At 35.5% G+C, this 22,469-nt stretch overlaps 1 protein-coding gene across 2 annotated transcripts; it reads right to left on the bottom strand.

Annotated features, from left to right (window-relative positions):
* Nucleotides 1-1,964: 1,964 nt before the first annotated feature.
* YIPF5 (Yip1 domain family member 5) lies at nucleotides 1,965-14,738 on the bottom strand. 2 transcript variants are annotated; one of them, XM_045827824.1, is made up of 6 exons: nucleotides 14,615-14,738; nucleotides 13,959-14,078; nucleotides 7,340-7,512; nucleotides 6,159-6,304; nucleotides 4,242-4,423; nucleotides 1,965-2,927 (listed from the first exon to the last, which is right to left on the bottom strand). In XM_045827824.1, the coding sequence occupies exons 2-6, from the start codon at nucleotides 14,066-14,068 to the stop codon at nucleotides 2,765-2,767; spliced, it is 774 nt and encodes a 257-aa protein (XP_045683780.1). In that variant the 5' UTR covers nucleotides 14,069-14,078; nucleotides 14,615-14,738; the 3' UTR covers nucleotides 1,965-2,764. The 2 variants fall into 2 exon arrangements, with proteins under 2 accessions (XP_045683780.1, XP_045683791.1); XM_045827835.1 differs by lacking the exon at nucleotides 14,615-14,738 and adding an exon at nucleotides 11,038-11,106.
* Between the last annotated feature and the right edge of the window lie 7,731 nt (nucleotides 14,739-22,469).

Here is a 22,469-nt window from a genome sequence, read left to right as displayed (position 1 = left end):
AAGCAAATTGTTTAAATCATTACATTAGATTTGCTCTATTTGAGAACAGGCAGATTCTATAAATGTGGCCATGATTTCCCAGAATTCTCCATTACTGGGTCAGAGTATCTGACTGGATGACCCTAATTTCTACAGTTCTTTTGCTTTGCCCAAAGTTATAACTTCTTCCATTTATATGGAAAAAAGTATATAATTTCAGAAAGGACAGGGTCCTTTTTTTTTGTAGGTAATGAGTACTAAAAACGTAATTGAATAATTTTAACTTTAGAAACACATCTGCTTATTTAGCTTTGGAGTATATTTGAGTATAGCAATGACTACTAAGGTTAAAAATACCTACTTGCAAAATGTCAAATACAGAGTATCAAAAATCTATCAAAAATTATGTCATAAAGATACATCTTAATGTAATCAAAGAGAATTATTACATTTTTAAAAGTAAACTTGACAACACAGTTTAATGTAAAATTAAAAATGTCAAATTCTTTTTGATTAGATGGCCAGTATCAGGAAAGTTAACACTTTAGGATTTAGAGAATTTTGCGTATCTGTTTAACTATACCTGGAGAAAGAATGCCTATTTCTACAAGCCTAGCTATACAGCTCTTGAAAACACCCCTTCTGACACTACATTTAGACCACAGGGAAAATGAACTACATGCCCTGGCATAAATGCATGCATGCAACAAGTAATGAACAGTTTTCACTTACTCTGTGACAACCGCTGGGTGGGCTTTTAGCTATGCTGAAAGTGTCTCTGGTATTTAAAGACACATATATGTTTTTGGTATAAAATGCGCCCTAAAAGTAAGCTAGATGCTCTTATCTGTTATTAACTGGAGAAACAAAAAACTATTCCAATGCTAGAGAAAAAAGTTTCTGAGACATATTGTATCAGTTTTTAAAGTATTCATAAATATGGCTACATACACTGTATTTTTTATTTAAAAATTTTTATAAGGGAAATTTTGGTTATACATGACACTTATGTAACCAAGCAAACTCTAAACTCTTATATCAAAAGCAATACTACTTTATAGATGTTTTGAAAGAATAACGAGTTAAATATAAAATAGTTTTGCGTCTCATCATTTTGGAGTTAAATAAAAGACAACCAAACCCCAAAATCTCAACTACCTTAATTTCAATAAAAATTATGTTGTTGAGGGTAGGAGAGGCAAAAAAAAAAAAGATAAATTTGGGGAATCTTGGCTGAAAATTCACGGTCTTGTATCTAACTAACAGTGGGAGAATTTAATCTCCAAAGCATCATCTACCCTTAGATAGTATTAACAGAAGGTAGTCATTATATTTATACAATTAACTAAAAAAGGAAAAAAGATACTACCCAAGAATTACAATAAAAATATTATTATAAAACAATTTTATATGTTTGAAAACCCAGCTAGAAGCTAATTGTTAGTGAGTGTATTCCTCCAGATTAAGTTTAATGAAGAAAAACATATTTATATAACTCCAGAAATTAGAAATAATGATCTTCTTTTAAGAAATGTTTTATTGTCTTAACCTCCCTTTATGAATAAAAACCAGCTCTAAAAAAGAACCATGACTATGTAAGCTTGGCATTTCTTTTTATCTAGTCTGAAAATCTCTTTAAAAAAGGCAGTATTTTCTTTCCTATCTGGCACCTTTCTCAAAACTATAACTGAATTTTGTCAGAGGCAGTTTCTTCAGAAAAAGCCAATGATCAATATATAATACATAGTATTTTCTTAAGAGATTATCTGACAATAGAACATGACATTATTAACCAAATGAATTTTAATACAAAGAAATAATGCTCTAAGTAAACAGCTTTTTGTGAAATCTTTTTTTCCTGATTATATACTAGATGACTTACATCCTTAAAGCTGAGAATAAACTGGGAATACATATCAGACCCTATTTAAAGAAAATGGGGCACCAAGAATAGTGGCTTAGCAAAAGTAAACTCGACAACACAGTTAAAACTGGAAAAATTTTAATAAGCATCAAATGCACTTTACATTGATAACTACAATACTGAAACTGACATTTTAATCTTTTTTTCAAAAAAGGTTAGTGATTTTCTTTTTCCTGGGAAACAATGGAGATCCAACTATGAGCATTAATATGACACATCTAGGACACTATGGTTTCATTAGTGCTAATATCTAAACAGGTGTTCACATTTCATGTCTACGATAAAGCAGACCGTGAACTTCTGTATCATTGAATTTTAGCAAAACTTCTATGAGATAATTTAAAGGAATGTCAAATTTTTGAAGTGCAAACTCATAAACTACACTGGGGTCACTTTTTGCTTGATGTGCATCTGACTTGAGAATACAGGCAATTTTTCTTTCCTAATTCCTTGAAAAAATATTTCTGCAATAAGTCTTGTATCTTCTTTACTATGGATTGTTTTTAAGAAAGATTATCAACTCTGTGGTTAATTCCCCACAGTTGATAAAAATCTATCAAAAACATTATAATATAATTTAAGGAGTAAAGTTGTTTTTCAAAGGCTATAGGAAAGAAATAGCGCTTCTTATTTGTACAAGCACAAACACTTAAAGTTAATCATACTGCAGGTAAATCCAACACAGTATTCAAAAGTTCTATAAAAATGAACAAAGACACGTGTTTACTTCCATTGCTCCAATAGTCAAACGTCGGATCTGCATGAGAGGTGCACGGTAGCAGTTTGCTGGTCCGGTTTAAGAGTTTGAAGTCCTTTTGGTGTGTTTGGCCCAATGATGTCCACATCCCAGATAAATCCAGTTCAAAAAACAGAAATTAGGGCAAAGACCCCGTATAACAAAGCACAAGGATATGCTACTAGAAGTTGTTGTCCTTCCATAGCTAATGCAGAAATAAAAATCTTGGAAGCAGAAAAACTACACCATCCAATAATTCCAGCAGTGAGAATAATTCCTACCATTCCTCTGTAATGGACAAGGAAAAACAAGGAGAGGGTGAAAAAAGACAATAGATAAAATTAGTTACGTAAGAATATACAATAAGCAATTCTTTAAAAAAACATTTTAAATCCACATGTACACATTTGTAGAAAAAAAAAGAAAAAAAAAATCAAGATATCTTCCCCCAAATGTTCAAATGTATTTCACAGTGAATTCAATAATGCTGAATTAACCTTGGGACAAAGAGCTCAATTATGAATACATTTTGTTCCTTTCAACACAGGGTTTCTTAACCTTGGCATTACCGACATGGGGCTGGATGTGCTTTTGTTGTACGGCTATTCTGTGCATTGTAACAATGTTCAGAAGCAAACATAGCCTCTAGCCATAAGATACCAGGAGCACCCTGCACCCCCCCACAGTTGTGACAACCAGAAAGTCTCCAGGTATTGTCACATGCCCCCCGGAAGCAAAATTGCCTCAGGCTGGAAAACATTATTTTAGTAGAAAATATCATCTGTATAATTCAAATATAAACATATCAATCTCAACAAATGAGAATAGTGAATCAGTTTCTATACTGAAAAACTGAAGCATCTATATCCAAAGCAGGAACAATGCAAAGCTATCACCTTGCCACATTTCTGGTATCAGACAGTTGCTATATACTCTGTTCTTAAAGCTTTGTTTTAACTACGCGTAACAAAGCTCAGTCACTGGTTGTGTCCACCACTAGCCACAAGGAGGAGCCTGACCTGTGGAGAGCATCTGCGCACTGGCCATCAGGAGGGCATTTTACACTGTACTTTCTAACCGTACCTAAATTATCTAAAAATTACACATATTTAAAACTGCTTACAAGTACACCTGAGAATATGACAGGCTAGTAATAGCCTTGTGCCAAAAAATGTTTCATTTTCAGTTAAAAAGCTGCCAAATAGAGTTTATATTTATTGCTCATTCACTTAGCACACACTCAACATCTTTACGAAATCAGAGTCTGAAAAATACCAAAGAGAAAGTAAATATAATTTTTTTAACAACTTAATCTTTTCTACACTAAAACTGCATTAACAATCAACACTTATTTAATTTACAGATACCAGTGAGTACAAAACAGTGAAGTTCTGTATCACAGGTAAAAGCAGAGGTGGTGCAATAGATTTAAAAACTTATTCTCAGTTGCACTGTTCCTCAGTGAAAAGTATGTCCCATTCCTCAGTTGCAGGGGCACTATCTCACGTTTGCTGCATCAGTCATCATCTCAAACTCATGGGGAGGTAAACCCTATCACAAAAAAGTGGTCAATCAACACCCAAAACAAAGACCAGCACTTACTGCAAAGAAAATATCACTGCAAAGCTGGAAAGCAGGATCATGGGAAGAAGGCAATATCCAAGGACACTTGCCACACAACCAAATGAAACGCCTGTCATACTCATTAAGTTTAGTAAACAAAACATTCCTAGGCATCCAATTGCACTGATCCCATATACATAGCCAAACTGGATTTTGCCAGCCTATGGATAAAGAAAACATTACAGATTAAAGGACAAAAAACATGTTATTTTTGGCCTTATTTCACCTAAAATGGTATATACAGAAGACATTTAATTTATGAGTATCAAAATCTACACAGGTATCTATTCTTTATGCACAGGAGTAAAACAATGACAAGACTGGCTTTTATATTTTTCTTAAGAATCTTTAAGTATCCACCTCCCAATACACAGGTATTTGGTTTTTCATTTCCTAGTTAGTATTTAGGCTTGGTGTGGAATTCAACAAATAGATACAAAATTATGGTACAATCACCTAAAGCAGTAGATTTCTAAAAAGACATCTGGCTAATTTTAAGCAAATAAACTACAGAAACAAGATGGAATGTCATTCAGAATGTTTGGACAATAGCTAATATCACTCAAAAGCACCTAATTCCACCAAAACTTCTCCAAAGCAATTTATTTTCATTGGCAGATGTAGCCATATCTTTTTAATAGTAGAAATAACTTCATCACTCATTTTTTATGTATGTTAGAGGAGCTAGGAGATGAAAGCCAGGACAATCATGAAGCCAGAGTTCTGCAAGAAGGCAAGGAGAAAAGAAAAATTGAGTAACGACTAGGCAAGAGGAATGTAATGGAAAATACAGTTTGTTTCTTTATTTTTTCCAAATTGTTAGTGGATTTATAAAGTCATTTGACCAAAACCAATCAAACAGAGAAACAAAAACTTAGCACAGTAAACATTAGGTAAATTGGAGTTACAGTACCATTACTCAAGCTATGTGGACAAACACTGTCTCATTGTATTCAGGTCACATTATAATGAAATCAGTTTTCAGAAGTCTTCATAAAGTTCCTAGATTTTTGACATAGAAAATTCAATTGCAAGAATGCCTCTACAAATTATGTTAAATGGAAAAATCTTTGGGATTTTTATTAGACTAAATATTTATTTGTGGATAATTGATTGAGTACATAGAAGTTCCAAAGGGCTCAGCTGAGTTCATTGAATTCACTCATATACTAATAGTAAACTTTCATACTTGCACAGTGTTTTAAAATTTTTGAAGTCTTCTCATATAACCTCACTTGCTTAGTCTCCAAAACAGTAGTGTTAGGTGGAAAGCACACCATTATCTATTAGAGCTTAAGGACAAAGTAGGGGTTCTGAGTTTATGCCCAGCTTTTGACTAAAAACCACATCTAGTCACTGAATCACTTATCAGAGACATTAGATAAAATAAATACTAACAATTGTCTTTACAACTTTTCATTTTCAAGATGTTTTAACACTGTTAGGGAAGGGGAGGTAGGAACTAAAACCCCTTGTTCTTTAATGTTTCCATTCATTAAAAATAAAAAATAATATATAGAAAAATAACCCCCAGCACCAGAAGAAAATACTATCCAAGGTCTAGAGATTAAAAAAACAATAAAAGAGCAACAGGTTAAAAAATGTTATCAATCACTGAAAATTAAGAAGGGATTCTGATGAAGGAACAGAGCCACATATTATTTATTTATTATTTGTTTTTCCCTAATAATTGGACCACTTATTAGAACAAGAAATGACTTCTCAGTATATTTATTATTAATGGAGATGTGATGAATAGGTATAATTTCAAGCAACTGAACACTGTTCAAAACATATCAAAGACTTAATGTATAAGCAGTCTCAAAAACGGCTCTTGGTGGAACATTAAAAGAATGGTCTTTAACCTGACACTGAGAGCTGAAACTAAAATCTTACCAGTAACAATGTGGCTCCGAAGGCAAGGCAAAAAACCATGGGTCCTGCCAGATCAGTCTCATTCATGATGCTGCCATCTGCTACTTTTAGTGGATGTAACACTGTTAGTGTTTTTTGCCAAATGTGGTCAAAATTGATACCTAATTCTAAAAGAAAAGAAAATAAGGAAATCAATTAGCGTTTGTCATATACCCTTAGTTTACCGGAATCTCTGTTAGAACAGCAGACAAAATGAAGCACCAAGAGGGTCTAGCAATACCAGATATAATTATCTGGATGCGTTTTCAATATGAGTCTTCACTGATTGCTTATTTCACAAGTATCCAATTTCAGGTTTTGTGCTGGAAAAGGGGGTAAATATGATGAAAAAAACACTCTCAGCTATGAATGCATAGCAAAGAATATATGGTTAGGGTTAATAGACAGGTGTCTTTTATTTGCAACTTCAGGAATACCTGAAGGCCCCATAAAATTGTATACAAAATTATGTCTGCATGTGTATGTATGCATTTTTCTGACGAGTGTCTTCACAGCTTTCATCATCCTTTCAAAGGGTATTAAATCCTCCTGCTCCAAAGAAAATGTCCAGAACTACTGCTTTATGGGTTTTGAAATACAATTTGAAGACCACCACATTTTTCAGTGATGTTCCTAGTTCTGCCAGCTTATTTCTATGCGGAATAATCAGTATCATGCTATTTCCTTTCATTTTTTCCACAGACAACATTTAATCAATATAAAGTAAAAGTCAATGCTAATCTATTGACATACTTTATCATCACCTTGTAAAATCTATTAAAACTCTGGTCCCTTCTGACTCAATGAGGTTTCATATATAATCTGTTTAAAATGCATCACTTAGTAGAAATCTTTTTCTAAAACATTATTCTTTTAAAGGAAAGGACAACTTCTCTAAACTACGATTTATTTTCACTAACCAGCTGGATACTATAGAACAGGTGTCCCCAACATCTACGCCACGGACCAGCACTGGTCCGGGCCTGTTAGGAACTGGGTCCCGCAGCAGAGGTGAACTTGAATGTAATGCACTTGAATTATCCTGAAACCACCCCCCAACCCTGGTCCATGGAAAAACTGTCTTCCAAGAAACCAGTCACTGGTGCCCAAAAGGTTGGGGATGGCTGCTATAGAGTACTATCAAGTGTTGCAACCAATCTGACCTTCTAATAAAGGTGGCTCATCCTCAAAGCTGTTTCCATAGAATGGCTGCGGTGCGGCTGGAGCATACGTCTGAGTTGGCTGGAAAATCTGCCCAGTGTACGGCTGTTGTGGCTGCATCATGTCTGGAGGGACAAACCGGCCTTGCTGCGAGTAGTCATAGCCAGCATACTGTCTGTAGGTCAAAGTAAGATACATTTCTCAAAATTATGTCACTCCCAACAGCTAATATCCCTGACAGCTTGAGAATCTTAGTCATTCAATTCCTAGGATATCCGCCTTGCTAGTTTGTATAAATAAAGCTTGAAATGATTACTAAAATCAAGTTGATTATTGACAATAAGCTGACTGTGTTTTATAGAGAAGCATCCTGATGATACCAACACTCACTTATGCAGCATTTGTGCATTTTAAAAACTATTTTTTAAACATTAGAAGGTCAACAAATTAAAACTTAAAAATCTTGTCATTTATTATAAAGATGGCTGTGAAATAAAACTTCTAAGACTGAATGAAAACTTATGATGACAGACTTTGTACTACATGTTAAGTAATTTTCCTTTGTAATTTGGAACTCTGTTATATGAAAAATCATTCGTCTTTACTCTTTTTTAAAAAATACAAATTTGATTACAGTGAAGTAGAGTCAGATGGTTGCTTTCATGTCTTTTTTCCCCATTTTTTTAGATCAGTTTTAGTTTTAGAGAATAACTGAAGAGGTGCCACATAGGGTTCCCATATTCCCCACATCCAGTTTATCTTACTATTAACATCTTACCTGAATACATAATACAGGGTCTGGTGCAAATAACACCCTTTTTTTCATTACAAATTCTTTTATTACAAAATCATAAGTGTGTACCTCTGTAACATAACAATATCACACTCAAGCACATCATATGACATTTTAGGTGAAATGTTCAAATTAAAACATTTACACCTAATATATTTACACCTAATAAATTATTACACCCATAATATTACCCTACCAGTCACACTCAAGCAGGCCTTACTTCTGCTAACCCTGTATTTTAAATTTTTTCACCACTTATCCCCCTATGCCCTCTTCCACCTCCACCCACTTGCCTCCCCTCCTGCAATCACCACATTGTTGTCTGTTATTTTTTGCAAGTTGGTAAATCTTTTTAAGAACAACCATCAATTTTAAAACATAGTGAAAAAAACCAAGCTGTTTCCTTGTGAAAGTTTTCTGCATGCATAACAAAACATTATTAGTATATTTGCATTTGAATTGTGCTTTTAATTTTTCATAGTACTTAAATATCTATTGTTCTGTTATGTGCTATAGAGCAAATCCTGCATTTTAGAGGGAGAGACCTTACTGTGGCCATTTTAGTGATGAAAACAATATGGAAAAGAAGGATGTTGAAGCAGTATCTTTAAGCAACTGTTTTACAATGATCTGGAAAACAATGACTTACCTATCAATGGGACTAATCAAATTACACAGTAAGAAATACAGAAGTAAAATTATTATTTAAAAATTTAGACATTTTAAAAGTGAGAGCTGAGAAGCCTTAGAAATGCTTTAGTCTAATTACCTTTAAATTTTTTATAGTTCCCTTTTGATAATGTAAAAGCTAATGAACTCCATTAATATTATTTGAGATTTAAAATTAAATCTATTTTTTAAATTAATTGAGCATCTTGATTAAAAGTGAATCAAAGCAGTAAGAAATTTTCAACTACACATAGCACTTTGGAAATTCCAGTGGGATTCTCAAGACTCACCACACTAATCCAATCCATGATGGAAAAAAAGATATTTATTTTTATGGTTTTATAAAAATACAGACTTCACTGCAGCATTATTTTAACAGTAAAAGATAAAACAAAACAATTAAATAGCTATCAGTAAATATGTTGTGATTTGGGCAGAGATTACTAAGCACTTGAAAAGAAATGATGCAGGTATACATGTACTGATAGGAAAAAATAATCAAGAAGTATTCATTAGGAAGGAAAAAGCAATGTTCAGGATAGTATATACCATACGCATTCACTGTGACTGTACTTTTTAGAATATAGCTACATCCATATATATGTGTATATGTGTTTTTTATATACATAGATAATTACATAGGTAAAGGGACCTGGAAACATGGAAATAGAAGCCTTAAATGCACTGCTGTAAGTGTTTAATGTGAATTATCTCATATTATGCTCAGTACAACTCTAGGAAGTTTTTTCATTCTCTTTATTAAAAAGATGTGGAAACTGGTATTTGGATTAAAATAATTTGCTCATTTGGTACCAGGATTCAAAACCAAACTTTCAGACTCTAATTCTCCACAATTGTGATAAAAATCCCTCCCAAATCCCACCTTAAAGAGGCAGCTGTAATAATTTACCTGTATGTGTATTTCCCCAGTCATCTTGGTATACAAGTATGTTGATTTCTATTTAATTACACACATATACACACACTCCACAGGGACAGCTGGTTGAACTAAGACAAGAATTCACATTTTCTGATTTAGTACAATATGTTATTGTGTTTATCTTTGTTAGGATGTATCATAAATCCACATCTTACTTTATGAAATAGCCAGAAAAGCTCCTTATGAAGGTTTCTACAATCTGTAAAAGATTGTATTTTATTCACTCTCTCACATGCAAAATAGGGAAATATGAATATATATGCAATCGAAAAACCAAAAAGAATGGTACAGACTAGTGGTTTTCAAACTCTTTGATGTTAAAACCCCCTTTATACCCTTAAAATTTATTACTGAGGGCCCCAAATATTTTTATGTGGGGTTATATCTATTGATATTTATTACATGAGAAATTAAAACTGATGATTAATGTATTTATAATTCATTTAAAGTAATAATAAATCTATTACATGTCAGCATAAACATTTCATATGAAAAAATTATTTAAAATAATTACTGAGTAAAGTGCCACTGTATTTTATTTTTGACAATCTCCTTATGTCTGGTTTAATAGAAGACAGCTAAAAATTCCTCTATCTGCTTTCTGCATTCAATCTGTTGTGATATATTTTTTTTAGTTGAAGTATCTTAAGAAAATGTAGTGTTGTAGACTTGTAGTTGGAAAAGAGAATTTTAAGAACCCTTTGATACTATTAAGAATATTCCTTCTGATACAGCAAAACCCAAAACAAAGTGGTAGATTTTAAAATTTAAGTTGTAATGTGGAAATGAAAACAATACTAATGAATTTTTTATACTGTTGCATTAAAATACTACATCAGTCTGTCCTGCACTTTGAAAGGATTCTTTCTGTGTTCATATCTGATTTTGAAACATCATGCATGGGTCATTTTGAAAATATCAGTATGAGTTATGGAGATGTTCCAAATACTGACATTTAATATAAAATATACAGGGTGGGGCGAAAGTAGGTTTACAGTTGTTTGTTTGGAAAATAATACAATAATTAATAAATAAAAATAACCTGAATAAACTCTACTGTTTTGCATGCATACAACTGTAAACCTGTTTTTGCCCCACCCTGTATATAATATAAATATAAAAACCACATTTATAATGTCACCACTGCTCTCATAAGAAAAATGGTTAATTACTGGGAAGGTGACAAGTTCATGGTGATGAATACAAGTTTTCCAAAACCTTCATTTTTGCCACAAAATGCCAATTTCATCATTGGCCATATATACTGTCAATTGTTTTCCTTGAAGTAACAGGCTTACCTCATTCAGTTTTGAGAAAATATCTGTCAAATGCACAAGTCTGAGTAACCATAATTTGTGGGTCAGTTCCTGCCAATAAAAATGGTTTCCATGAAAAAGCGGCTGATTTAGCTTGAGACTCAAACTGCATAGGGGCTTTTCGTAGATATAATCACTGTACTTCAGGATGAAGTACAAGTGCTTTATGACTGGTTCCCATTTTATCACACAGAATATTTTAAAGATATGTGTACTGAAGGGTCAGGATATAACACTGGAATTCTTACTGCTTCATAAAGGGCATCCTTAGATAAAACTGACTCCCATACCCCCTACAAGTGTGTGGCAATACAGAATACAATGATTACTAGAACACTGAATTAAGTCATTAAGTCATTGACTTAATTCATATTTGGGTTAAACACACCGTAAAAGGTATACAGTATCTTAATATTATTATAAAAATAGTTTTGACCTTAAAGATTCTCTGAAAGGTCTCGAGAACCCAGCTGAATCTGCAGTCCATACTTCAGAACACTGACATAAATCCATAAATTTTATGTATGGAAGGAATCCTGTAAACAGTGACAGCTTCAAAGATGCACCATCATTCCTCTTCAAGATTCAAGGTAAGAATGACAATACTACAGAATTTTATTATTTTCCTTTTCTGGCAGGACCTGATCAGACAATTTCCCGACTCACCTGTTCTAGCTTTAATCTAAAACACAGTATGGTACACATGATCTTTTTAGACTAAATCAACACTTTCGTAGCAGGAAAAGTAACTTTTACTCAGATAGTAAACCTGCTTTCGCACTCATAATCAACAGCAATCCCTGTTAACATATTGAGTTGGCTACTTGAATTCTTAAAAATCCATAGTCTGTCAACAGAGGTAGTATCAGTTAAGTCAAAGATGAAAAAAAATACTACCTTTCAATACCTACAAAAATAAGTATGGTATTATTACATGTCTTACAGGCATATCTAGAATACTATGTGGGTCCTGTCCAAATACGATAATCATAAAACTCAACAGATAAAGATCAAACAGGCTTTATTACTTTTATTTTTGTTGTTTTATATGAATATATGAATGATAGTTATAAAGTATCCATAGAGAAAACTATGCAAAATGTTAAAGCTGACTTCATAGGGAAAACGTAAAACTACGGACTAATAATAATAAGTCACATCAAACTTCAAGACAATCCAAGTCATATGCTATTCAAACTTACACTTTCATCAGAAGATAAATGTTATCACCTGATCTTTGTTACCAAGTTAGCAAAACAAACAAAACAGTAGTTAGCAACATCTAAACAGCTGCTTGGAGAACTGGAATGGGGTGGTAAGTTACACCTTTAAGTGATGAAAACATGAACAGGATATGAAAGAAAGGCAGAGACAGATAAACCTAGGAAGCTGCAAACTAAATGGAACAATTTTGCTAAGTCCAAATATCAATACATATAATTTGGTTAAAACAGACTTGCATACAGGGCAGGTGTTCCCAAGGCCAGTGGCTGTGGTCTGGCTAATCTTATACTCACTTGCCCCTTCATACACAGAACAAGCACGAAAATATGTATTTAGGTAAATAAATGAATAAAAACTTCTCAACATGATTTTTCCAATTTTGCCCAATTGACTGAACAAAAGAGATAAATCCTCAATGACATATAATTGAGAATTTAATAGAAAAAAAGTGATTCATTGACTGTTTTATAAGCTAGCTCACTCCCATTATGAGTTCACTGTGTTCAGTTTTTGCGTGGGAAGGGGTAAGCCTTAAAATACATCAACATTAAGATTCAAGAGATCTATAGGTTGTAAGATGTATAACCTATACAAGACATACTATGGGGATGCATTTCATTTTTTGCTTGTTTTTTATATTCTTGGGCACTTTTATAGAGATGTATTAACTCAAACACATTCCAATACTCCATGTTTCTCTCAGCCTGACTGGCTGCACGGTCTCCCCCTGCCCTCACCCTGGGACAGTGTTCATGAGCTTTCTAACTGAGAGCCGACAGATGAACATCAGAGGACACTTGAACTGCCTAATGTCATACGCATGTGTATGTGGGTATGTGAGTGGTGCATGCACATATTTTTCAGAAACAGACCCATAGTTTTCATCAGATTCTTAGAAGAGTCCTGGACCACCTAAAATAGGTTAAGCAACTCTGGTATAGGAAAGTCATTCACTGGTTGGGAGCCTAATAAGATTATCTTTAAGGCCCTAAAAAAAGAGATATGATATCCTAAATGAGACTGGTAGAAAACCTTCAGTTAGTGTACTTTTGCCACAAATAACAGAGATTATTTAAAAAGTGATTTTTAAAAAATAGTTCAGGGCTGGAAGGCTTTGAGTCCCCTGCTTCAATCTGCAGCTGGCAACTTGTGTGTACTGACAAGCTTTTGGTGTAAGTAATAATAAAAATGGCTATCAATTGCTATATGAAAATCACCTCATGAAGCATCTGATGATTCATAATAGGATGTTCACACTGTTAAACAGTGCCACCAGCACTTTCAATTAATGCTGATAAAGTCTGAAAGTTGGACTATTTAAACTACTAAAAAAGCCATCAAAAGATTTTAATTGCCTATCTTCTAGGTACCTGAACACTTATCCACATCTCAAATGATGTAGAAACACTGTACCTAAAAAAAGTCCTTCAACAATGTCCTTTTCCACCTGCACTACACAAGAAGATTTTGCAGCAGATACCAAACTCTAAATAGCGCGACTCCTTCAAACCCAGCCCAGCAGTACAGTTCTCTGCTGAGGAAGAAAGGCTACGAAAAAAATCCCATTTCTGATCAGCAGGGACACGTCCACACATTCAATTTTAGGCAGAACCAAGAATTCTGGGCACACACTTTCACCACAATCTTGAGCAAAAAAACTGCCAAAGCTGAAAAGTTACTTGCTATAGGGTCCTCCACTTCCTCCATAATCATAGGACTGCTGTGCTTGGTCATCAATGCTGTAACTCGTCTGGTAGAAATCCGTGTTTAAGTTATCAAAGCCTGACATTGCAAATGACCTGCAAAGAACAGAAATGGAAAAGGCTGTTAAGCTCAAGATCCTACTGAAGTAGTTCCTGATACTTTGCTTAAGGAAACAGCCCCAGAAAGCAGCAAATACAATACTACTTATGAAATTTTGGGAAACAGCATGTGAGGGTGGATCTCGGGGGGCGAGATATCAGGGTGTTACAGAAATGTTTAGTATTAACACAAGGCCTGGGAAGGCACCCCCACTTAAGGAATTGATACGCCTGGGTTAAGGGCGGGGTCGTGGGAGGAGTGGCTCCACTGGGTCTAAAATAACAACGATTTCATCTCAGGGCTAGGATTTACAACTGACAACGCACCTGCCCCCTTGCAAAATAAGGCCAAGAAAGTGAGGACTCCTGGAAGGCCGCGCCTTTGGTGCAGAGGCCGCGCGTCACAGCAAGGGCCTGAAGAGGAGTGAGGGTCTGAGGACAGGACCCGGAGCGGCGCCGACAGGCGGCCACAAGCCGCGCTGCCCGGGGGTACACAGAAGGAGAGCAATGTGCCACGGGCCTGGGACACTCACCCAACGGAGAGGCGACGGCACCACCTGCCCCAGCGCCAGATAATCCCGAGAACTCAGTTTAAGACCCAGAGCAGGCACCGTTGCTACGTGTCACAGGCCAAAGAACTGCTTCCGGGTGACGCCCCATTTGCGCAGGCGTGCTGGCCGATTTTGCCGTCCTCAGTTGGACGCCGACGGGGCGTGAAATCTGAAACAGCGCCTGTGCACTATTGACCAATGGGAGAAGGAGAAATACTTCTGGCCACCTGGTTAGTGGTGGAGCCAGGAAGGCGCAGGGGCAGAAACTGTTACTATTTGGGAGGAGGGAGAATTCCTCTGTATTTGGGTTTGATAAAGCTGTTTAACCCTTTAAACGGAGCGAATAGACACTCGGTCTCTCTGGACTTACCGTACTGTGATTCAGGCACTGTGCTAATGAGTTTATTATTTATCCTTGCACACTAATGAGATGCTTACTCTATTATTTTCCTTTTATAGGTTAGGCTGTTAAACGTTCCTTAAATAATATCGAATGCAGCATTAGGGGACAACTCGGCTAGCTGCTGGGGATACCGGGGCTACTAGTGAGTACAAGCTAGGCGGCACTGCTCCCAGGGAATTGGTGAGGAAGGGCGTAATCAAACACAAATAAATACATGTGAAATTATTCCTAATAGTCTCACGTGCTTCACAATTCTCTGAAAAGCTGTTAATAGTCGTCCTGGAATATGAATCTGAAAAACCACTATGAAAAGGTGATGATGAAAAGTGACTAGGGGTTAATAAGGGAAAAGGGGAAAAAGGGAAAAGGGAAGGAAAACGGAGGTGAAGAGAAGAGAATGAATATTTCAGCCAGAGACAACAGTCTGTGCAAAGCCTGCGATTAGGGAAAACATGGCAAACCAGAATTTCTCAACCTCTGCATTGTTAACACTTTGGTCCCAATGATTCCTTGTTGCACAGGGCTGCCTTGTGCACTGTGGGATGTTGAGCAGCATCCCTGACCTGTACCCACTAGATGCCAATAGCATTACCCCAGCCCCCACTTTGCTCACTTTGTCACAACCGAAAATGTCTCCAACCATTATAATAGGGGACTTAAAAAGAGTTGGGAAATTTTAGTTTAAGTAATAGCTAATAAGCTTAGTAATCAATGCATGTAAAAGCTTTTGATCCAGGAACTGAAGGTATGACCCACCCTGACTCTGGGAGACCATAAGCAGTTCCACCTTTATTCCTTAGGAGGACTGCAAGCAATTGAAGATGATATCTGAGCCATTGTGCTCCATGGTGAGATGACCACTGCCCAGGACACAGCTAAAGACCACCACATCCAGAACAAGAATGCTGAAGTTGTTTTTTAAAATCTAATTAACTTTTCCCTGAATTTCAAAACCCCTCACCACGCCTTGTTTATTCCCTGCTATAAAAACCTTGGCCTGGAAAGAAAAGACAAGATGGTCTGTTAGAGTATGAACCCACCATCATCTCAGATCTCTGGCCATCTGAATAAAGTGCCCACGAAGATTCAATCCCTCTATCTGCTTATTGGGTTTGGTAGTGACAGGCAGTCAGAACTCCGGTGTCTTTTCCGATTTCAATTGCAAAATGTCCCTTGGGCAACAGTCTGGAAATCACTGGTCTAAATGAAGCCAGGGGGATTGAGGCAGCAAGTGAAGGAAGCCACACAGGAGCTGAGACTGGAGGTACAGGCAAAGGCTAGAATATGGTGTCTTGTTAGATTCTGCTGTTGATTCTAAAAGAAGAGGCAAACCACTGAAGGCTATGGACTGAGTGGCACAACTAGACTGTTTTGCTCTGGCTGCTATATTAAACACTTTCTGAAAAAGTGGAGGAATCTCACTATCGTAACTCCAAATGCCATGGTATTAACCAATGAGCAGAACCGTCTTCAGGATTTAAAGTACTAAATTTATATTGAGAGCCATTGCATCGTCTGCTGGGACCAAATCCTGACAAAAGAAGCCACACCACTGCTCTGGGACCAATTTCCAAAGGAATAATAAAATTTTATTGGTTAAAATGAAGCAGAAGTAAAAACAAAAACCACATCCCCTCCAAACAAAATAGCAACAGCAAAAGGACATAAAACAACAAAGACTGTACTCTAGAGATGAACAGGCAGCTACCCTTTGAGGCTTTCTATTTCATCAGGGAACCTCAACCAACTATTTACCACCTTTTACAAATTGTTTTAGAATCTATTGATGTAGGTGCCATTTGCACAACTTGAGGTAGACTGGCTGTATACCCTGATTTGTTGGAGATAGCCCCATTGTCCCATTTTATGCATGATTTTTCAGCATAATTATTAATATTGTCTTCTTTTCACTCTCAAAAATATCCCTGTTTGATTGATAAATTATATGATTGTATTCTCTAGTCCACAGTACCTAGGAAGCTGAGTTTCTAGTTATCAACAATATGCAATAATCTATCGCTTTATCTACTTATGATTGTGATCTTATTGTTGGGAAAAATTCTAGTCTTGTTGTTTCTTTGAATGTTTCCTTTTATTTCCTATCCAAAGGGAGATTACTCATAAATTTGAACAAATTACAAGAATATGACTATTAAAGTGAAATAAGTCAGACAGAGATAGACAGATGCCATATAATTTCACTTATATGCAGAATCCAAAGAACAAAATAAATGAATAAACAAAACAGGAACAGACTCATAGATATAGAGAACAGACTGATGGTTGCCAGAGGGGAAGGGGGTTGGGCAGTTGAGAGAAAAAGGTAAAGGGATTAAGAAGTACAAATTGGTAGTTACAGAATAGTCATGCGCGTGTAAGGTACACCACAGGGAATATAGTCAATAATATTATAATAATGTATGGTGCCAGGTGGATACTTGAAATAGGGAAATTACTTTGTAAATTATATGGTTGTCTAACCACTATGCTTTACACCTGAAAATAATATAATACTCATTGTCAACTGCAATTGAAAAATAACACTTTTTAAAGAGTATGGGCATCAATAATTACCAGCTTAGGAATGAATTCTTATATATAGATGTTAATACTATTCAAATTCTGCTTCTGTCTGTGAAAGCAATTACCGTATTTACTGGATTTTGTTTTCCTCTCCAGCTCTGACCCAATTGAGAAGCCAAGTAAGAAAACTGAGTTACATGATTAAATCTTCCATATTGTTTGACTCTGAAACATAAGCCAAAGTATCCTGCAGAAACCCTTTGGGGATTTTGAGACCACCAGTCAATTTTACAGTTAGTAAGGTAGGCCTTTCTTTCTTCCTTTCTTTCTTTCTTTCTCTGTCTGTCTATCTATCTATCTATCTATCTATCTATCTATCTATCTATCTATCTATCTATCTGGCATTGCACCTCCTCACCCCAGGGCAGGTTCCAGTAACTTACAGTGAAGGAAACTGGAGTCTTTGGTAAATGTGCTGTCCTCAGAGTCATTGATTTGGCTTCATTAGTAGTAGAAAACCTCAACCAGGTCAAGAGATGATGGGTCATAAAGTGGGCTTCTAACAGCCGTCCAGCTCTTCCTTGGAAGAACTGGAAACCTAGTATGTCAATTACCAAACTTTTAACAAAAAAAAAGAAAGTAATATTTTTAATTGGTTTGGCAATCATGCTAGTATGCATATTAACTCTTTTACATACTTCAAAAACAAAACACAAAAATGCTCTTTTTTAAAGGATGACAGTGAAATTGTACTCAGATATCTTAGTGTTGCCTTCTTTTCCCTCTGTTTTATAGTATGTCATGAAGAATTGTGCCAGAAAATGATGGTTTGAAAAAGAGTTGTTCTCCCCTACATTCACAAGCACCAAATAAGGTAGGGATTTGGCAGCTGTGAGGGTACCATGACAAATTCCACAACGAAACCTGGTAATTATGGTAAAAACCATTGCAGGTGTCCAAGAGGTGTTTTGACTACCCCTGGATTATTAATTATGTAACTCCATGTCCCAAATAAGACATCCGTTTCCCTCAAGTTATCCTTTACTCTCTAAAGAAAAGTTTCCTCATCAAATTCTGCTTCTGTTGTTTCAGTTATTTTATTTTGAACAATAAATTACTGCTTTGGGAAGACAAATTTGCCTGTAGCAAAATTGGATGCTTTTGGACAGAACTGGTTTTTAAGACTAAATAAATAAATAAATAAAATAACCCCAATTTAATAATTATTCTTGAGATTTTGACTTCAATCTTACAAGTTCCTCATGCTCTTGCAAAAAAACTTTTTTTTGATAATTTTAAAGCAATACTGTTTTACAGATCACCAATATCCTCCTAAATAACAAAGACATTTCTAATACTAGGTGAATGGCTACTGTGGTTTGGAATAAGAATTTCAATAACAGTACTGGAAGTTTTATATCTCAAATAATTTAGAAGGGTAGAAAATGTAAAAAACAGCATCAGAGGACTGGGCGCTAGTGATGGCAGAGCCCCTTGTGCTAAAGATGCAAGCGATGCATTTGAAATACTTAACAACTAACACCTATGTATACTTACTTTGTGCCAGACACTGCTCTAAGCACTTTGTACCTTTTAACTCAATTACTTTTCTTAACAACCCAGTAAGGTAAGTACTATATATTTGACACATAATGAAACTGAGAACAGAGTGGTTAAACTACTTGTCAAACATCTTTAGGCTATGAAACAGTAGACCCAAGGTTTGAACCCAAACAGTCTGGCTTCCAAGTCCTTGTGGTAAACCACTAGACAGTATTATTATTGTGTTACGTAATATAAATATGGAAAAATGAAGTATTTCTAATGAATATACTACTTTACCTAACATTGTGATTATACTTTTATTATATAATACATACTAAAATGTAATGAATACACAACTACTTAACATGTGTTGTATATTACATATAGTTTATATATGTATACATAGTAAAATTGCAGTTAGTTGATAATTGTATCTGAGTCCTTAAATGTGTACATATTCAAGCTGATAACAATTTTTTGTATTCTCATTGGGCACATAAAAAAATCACCTCATGTTCAAGTTTACCTTATGTTATATAATTTAATTAGTAATGTATAGTGGTTAAGAGTGCATGTTTTGGAGCCACTGCCTGAATCTACATCCTTCCTTTTATTAGCCTTGGAACTTCAGTATGTTACTTACAATCTTTATGCCTTGCTTTTCTCCTGTGTAAGAGCAAGATAATGATAGTATTCAACTCACGTGGTTGCTAGGAGTAGTGTATGAGATAATGCATGTCAGTTTCAATGCCTAAGTATAAAGAGTTCAGTAAATGCAGTTATTATCAGTGCTGAATCAATGTGGGTACAGAAAAAATAGGATTTTGTCAGCCACCAATGGACTTTTTAAAAACGGCAGTGATTGAAATTGAACAAACTATGTATTTATGAGATCAATTACACTATTCACTCAGATGCTTCCCTGCAGATTCTGTATTATTGTATTATTTGCCTTTTGATATGACAGAGTATACTAAAAATATGTTTTCTTCATCTTCTGTCCCAGATTTTCCAAATTGGGCTTGTCTGCATTGTAAATTTTAGTCTCACAAGTGCCTGTTTATGTCAGACACTATGGGTTCAGAACCACTCGTAGGTTACAGTTGCTGTAACTGAAAATTGTGAGCAGTACTAGCCATCTTTGACTTTTCTTGGTGTATTTTATGTTATTTCAAACACCAAATAAAATGTTCATCTTTTTGCTTTATCTCCTTTTGTCTCCTCTCTTTCCCCAACACATGGAATTTAACTTATCAGAAGACTGTGCATAAGATAAATTACATTGTGAAAAATATGTTTATTTGTGAAGAAAGAAAATGGCAGTGTCTAGTTGTATAAAACAGTTTCCATAGAAATTTTAATATACAATATTTCTGAAAATCATAGGGGAATCGGGTGTTATTACACTCAGTGAGAGAACAGCCTAGAAATTACTACAAGTGCAATCAATATATTATACTTCCTTTAGGCAGTTCATGTTTTATACTTTTCCGTTAGATTCTTCATGACCTTCTCAGTTACAGACACTTCAAGATACTACTGCTTAGCATTTTAGCTTAACTCTTTCTGTTATAAGGAATGTCACGTTAAACTCTATTTTACTATAAGACAGTATTTCCCAGGCTAGATATTGCTTCTCTGGAAGCTTTAATCCAGATAAATTTAAGTATAAATTTAAAACATTCTTGGTTTAGTTTTGTTTTGCCTTTTGGAGTACATATGCCCAAGCTACAGAATTCTGATATTTCATTTTAATCTGATTTTCAAATTGATGTCTTGATAATAACAGTGTCTCAGGTGAGATAAGTCACTAGACATGTGAGAAGTGGCCATGTGGGAGCTGGGCATCCCAACCACAGCCTGTGCACACCAGCAGCACACCCTTTTCTTAAATCCTTACTCTTACTTCTTTAATTCTTTTCTAAACATTGGAGGATGCATGTTCCCTGTGCTGAGAGTGGTTACTACTCTGGTTACTGGAGAGAGCTAGTTACTATGTCTTAACCATAATACTTTGCATGTACTTAGATATGACTTCTTGTTATTAAAACTAATTGTAATATTAACTAAACCCTCTTAAATGGGGATAATTTTATTTTAAAACATCACAGGCTTGTCAAATCAAACTTATGATTTTCATTAAATTCTGAAATTTTAGATATGGAAGTCATAGACAAACCTATTTTTGCCTCCTGATTTTACATTAAGCAGTCAAGGTGTTTTTGACTCTCCTATGGTCCTAAATTTGCAGAAGTTAATGAAAATCACAAATGTCTACTGTCTGAGACCATGATTTCTTGCCCCCTGTAAGAAGTACATATACACATTTCTTGACTCTTGCTAAGATTTTGTTTTAGAAAGATTAACATTATTTAAAAGAATGTTTGATTTTAGGTTTATAAATATAATTTATTTCCTGGACTTTCTTTAAAAGCCCTTCCTATTAACCCAAAATTGACTTCGGTACTAACTGTTGTTAACATATACCCCTTCCCACTCCCTGGAAATTAAAGGTCTCAGCCTAATATTAAAATTGGGAGAGGGCCCTAGGAGATTAGCCTCAATTCACTGAGATATCTCTAAAGTGAACAAAAATAGACTGGTCTTCACAGAACAAATCAGGACAGCAAGTTCCTCAGAAAATGACCAAAACATCTTTTGTTTGACTGGTTTCTCATAATGAGAATTAAAGAAAATTAAAATGGACAGGAACCTGGAGATTCTTCATTCTCCATCTTCTGATTTTACAAACAAGGATCTGAGGCAAAGAAAAAGAAAGGGATATATTCAAAGATCTAACTTTCAAGTGCTGCCTTGACATTTTCAATCCTTTCAGGGCCCCCAAACCTAGCCATGGGCTCCTCTGCCCTTGTAAAATGCACCCCATACCAAGGGGGAAAGACTTCCTACCAGCTGAGCTCCCCTGTCAGCCACACTAGCTACACCCTACCCAGTCCTCAGCCTGACTGGTTTTACTTTCCTTCAAGCTGGTGAAATTATTCAAACAAACAAATCATTTTCCCCCATCAAAAGCAGGGATCACCCCACCCTGCTGATATTACAAAGTCTGCCCCCCAGCAGCCCCTGCTTGCTCACTCTGTTCCCAAGCCCAGTCTCCGTGTGGCCCTGCGTGCCTCGTGGTGTCCTCTTCATAGGGGCTGGGAGTGTGTGTGGTTAGTAAATGACTGCCAATCTTATCTGTCCAGTGTCAGGGTTGTATGTCCAGCCAGTCACTCCTTCACCAACGGGGTAAGCAGAAGTTGTTCAGAACAAGGGATATGATCAATTTTACTAAGATGGCTAATGTCAGATCCATTATTGTACCTTTTCTATGACTTTCAGATGGTAGACGACGAAGGTGAGATG

Source organism: Phyllostomus hastatus, unplaced genomic scaffold (assembly GCF_019186645.2).
Source record: "Phyllostomus hastatus isolate PE091 unplaced genomic scaffold, TTU_PhHast_1.1 phas_contig_150, whole genome shotgun sequence".
Taxonomy (NCBI): domain Eukaryota; kingdom Metazoa; phylum Chordata; class Mammalia; order Chiroptera; family Phyllostomidae; genus Phyllostomus; species Phyllostomus hastatus.
This window is presented reverse-complemented; position numbering and strand designations above follow the sequence as displayed.

Bases quoted from the DNA above. Each gene is read 5' to 3' on its own strand.
- YIPF5 (XM_045827824.1), bottom strand. From the start codon at position 14,068: ATGTCAGGCTTTGATAACTTAAACACGGATTTCTACCAGACGAGTTAC. The intron at 6,305-7,339 runs GTCAGATTGGTT...CTTTTCTTTTAG, and splicing joins TGAGCCACCTTTATTAGAAG to AATTAGGTATCAATTTTGAC. The intron at 4,424-6,158 runs GTAAGATTTTAG...CTTTATCCATAG, and splicing joins TCGGAGCCACATTGTTACTG to GCTGGCAAAATCCAGTTTGG.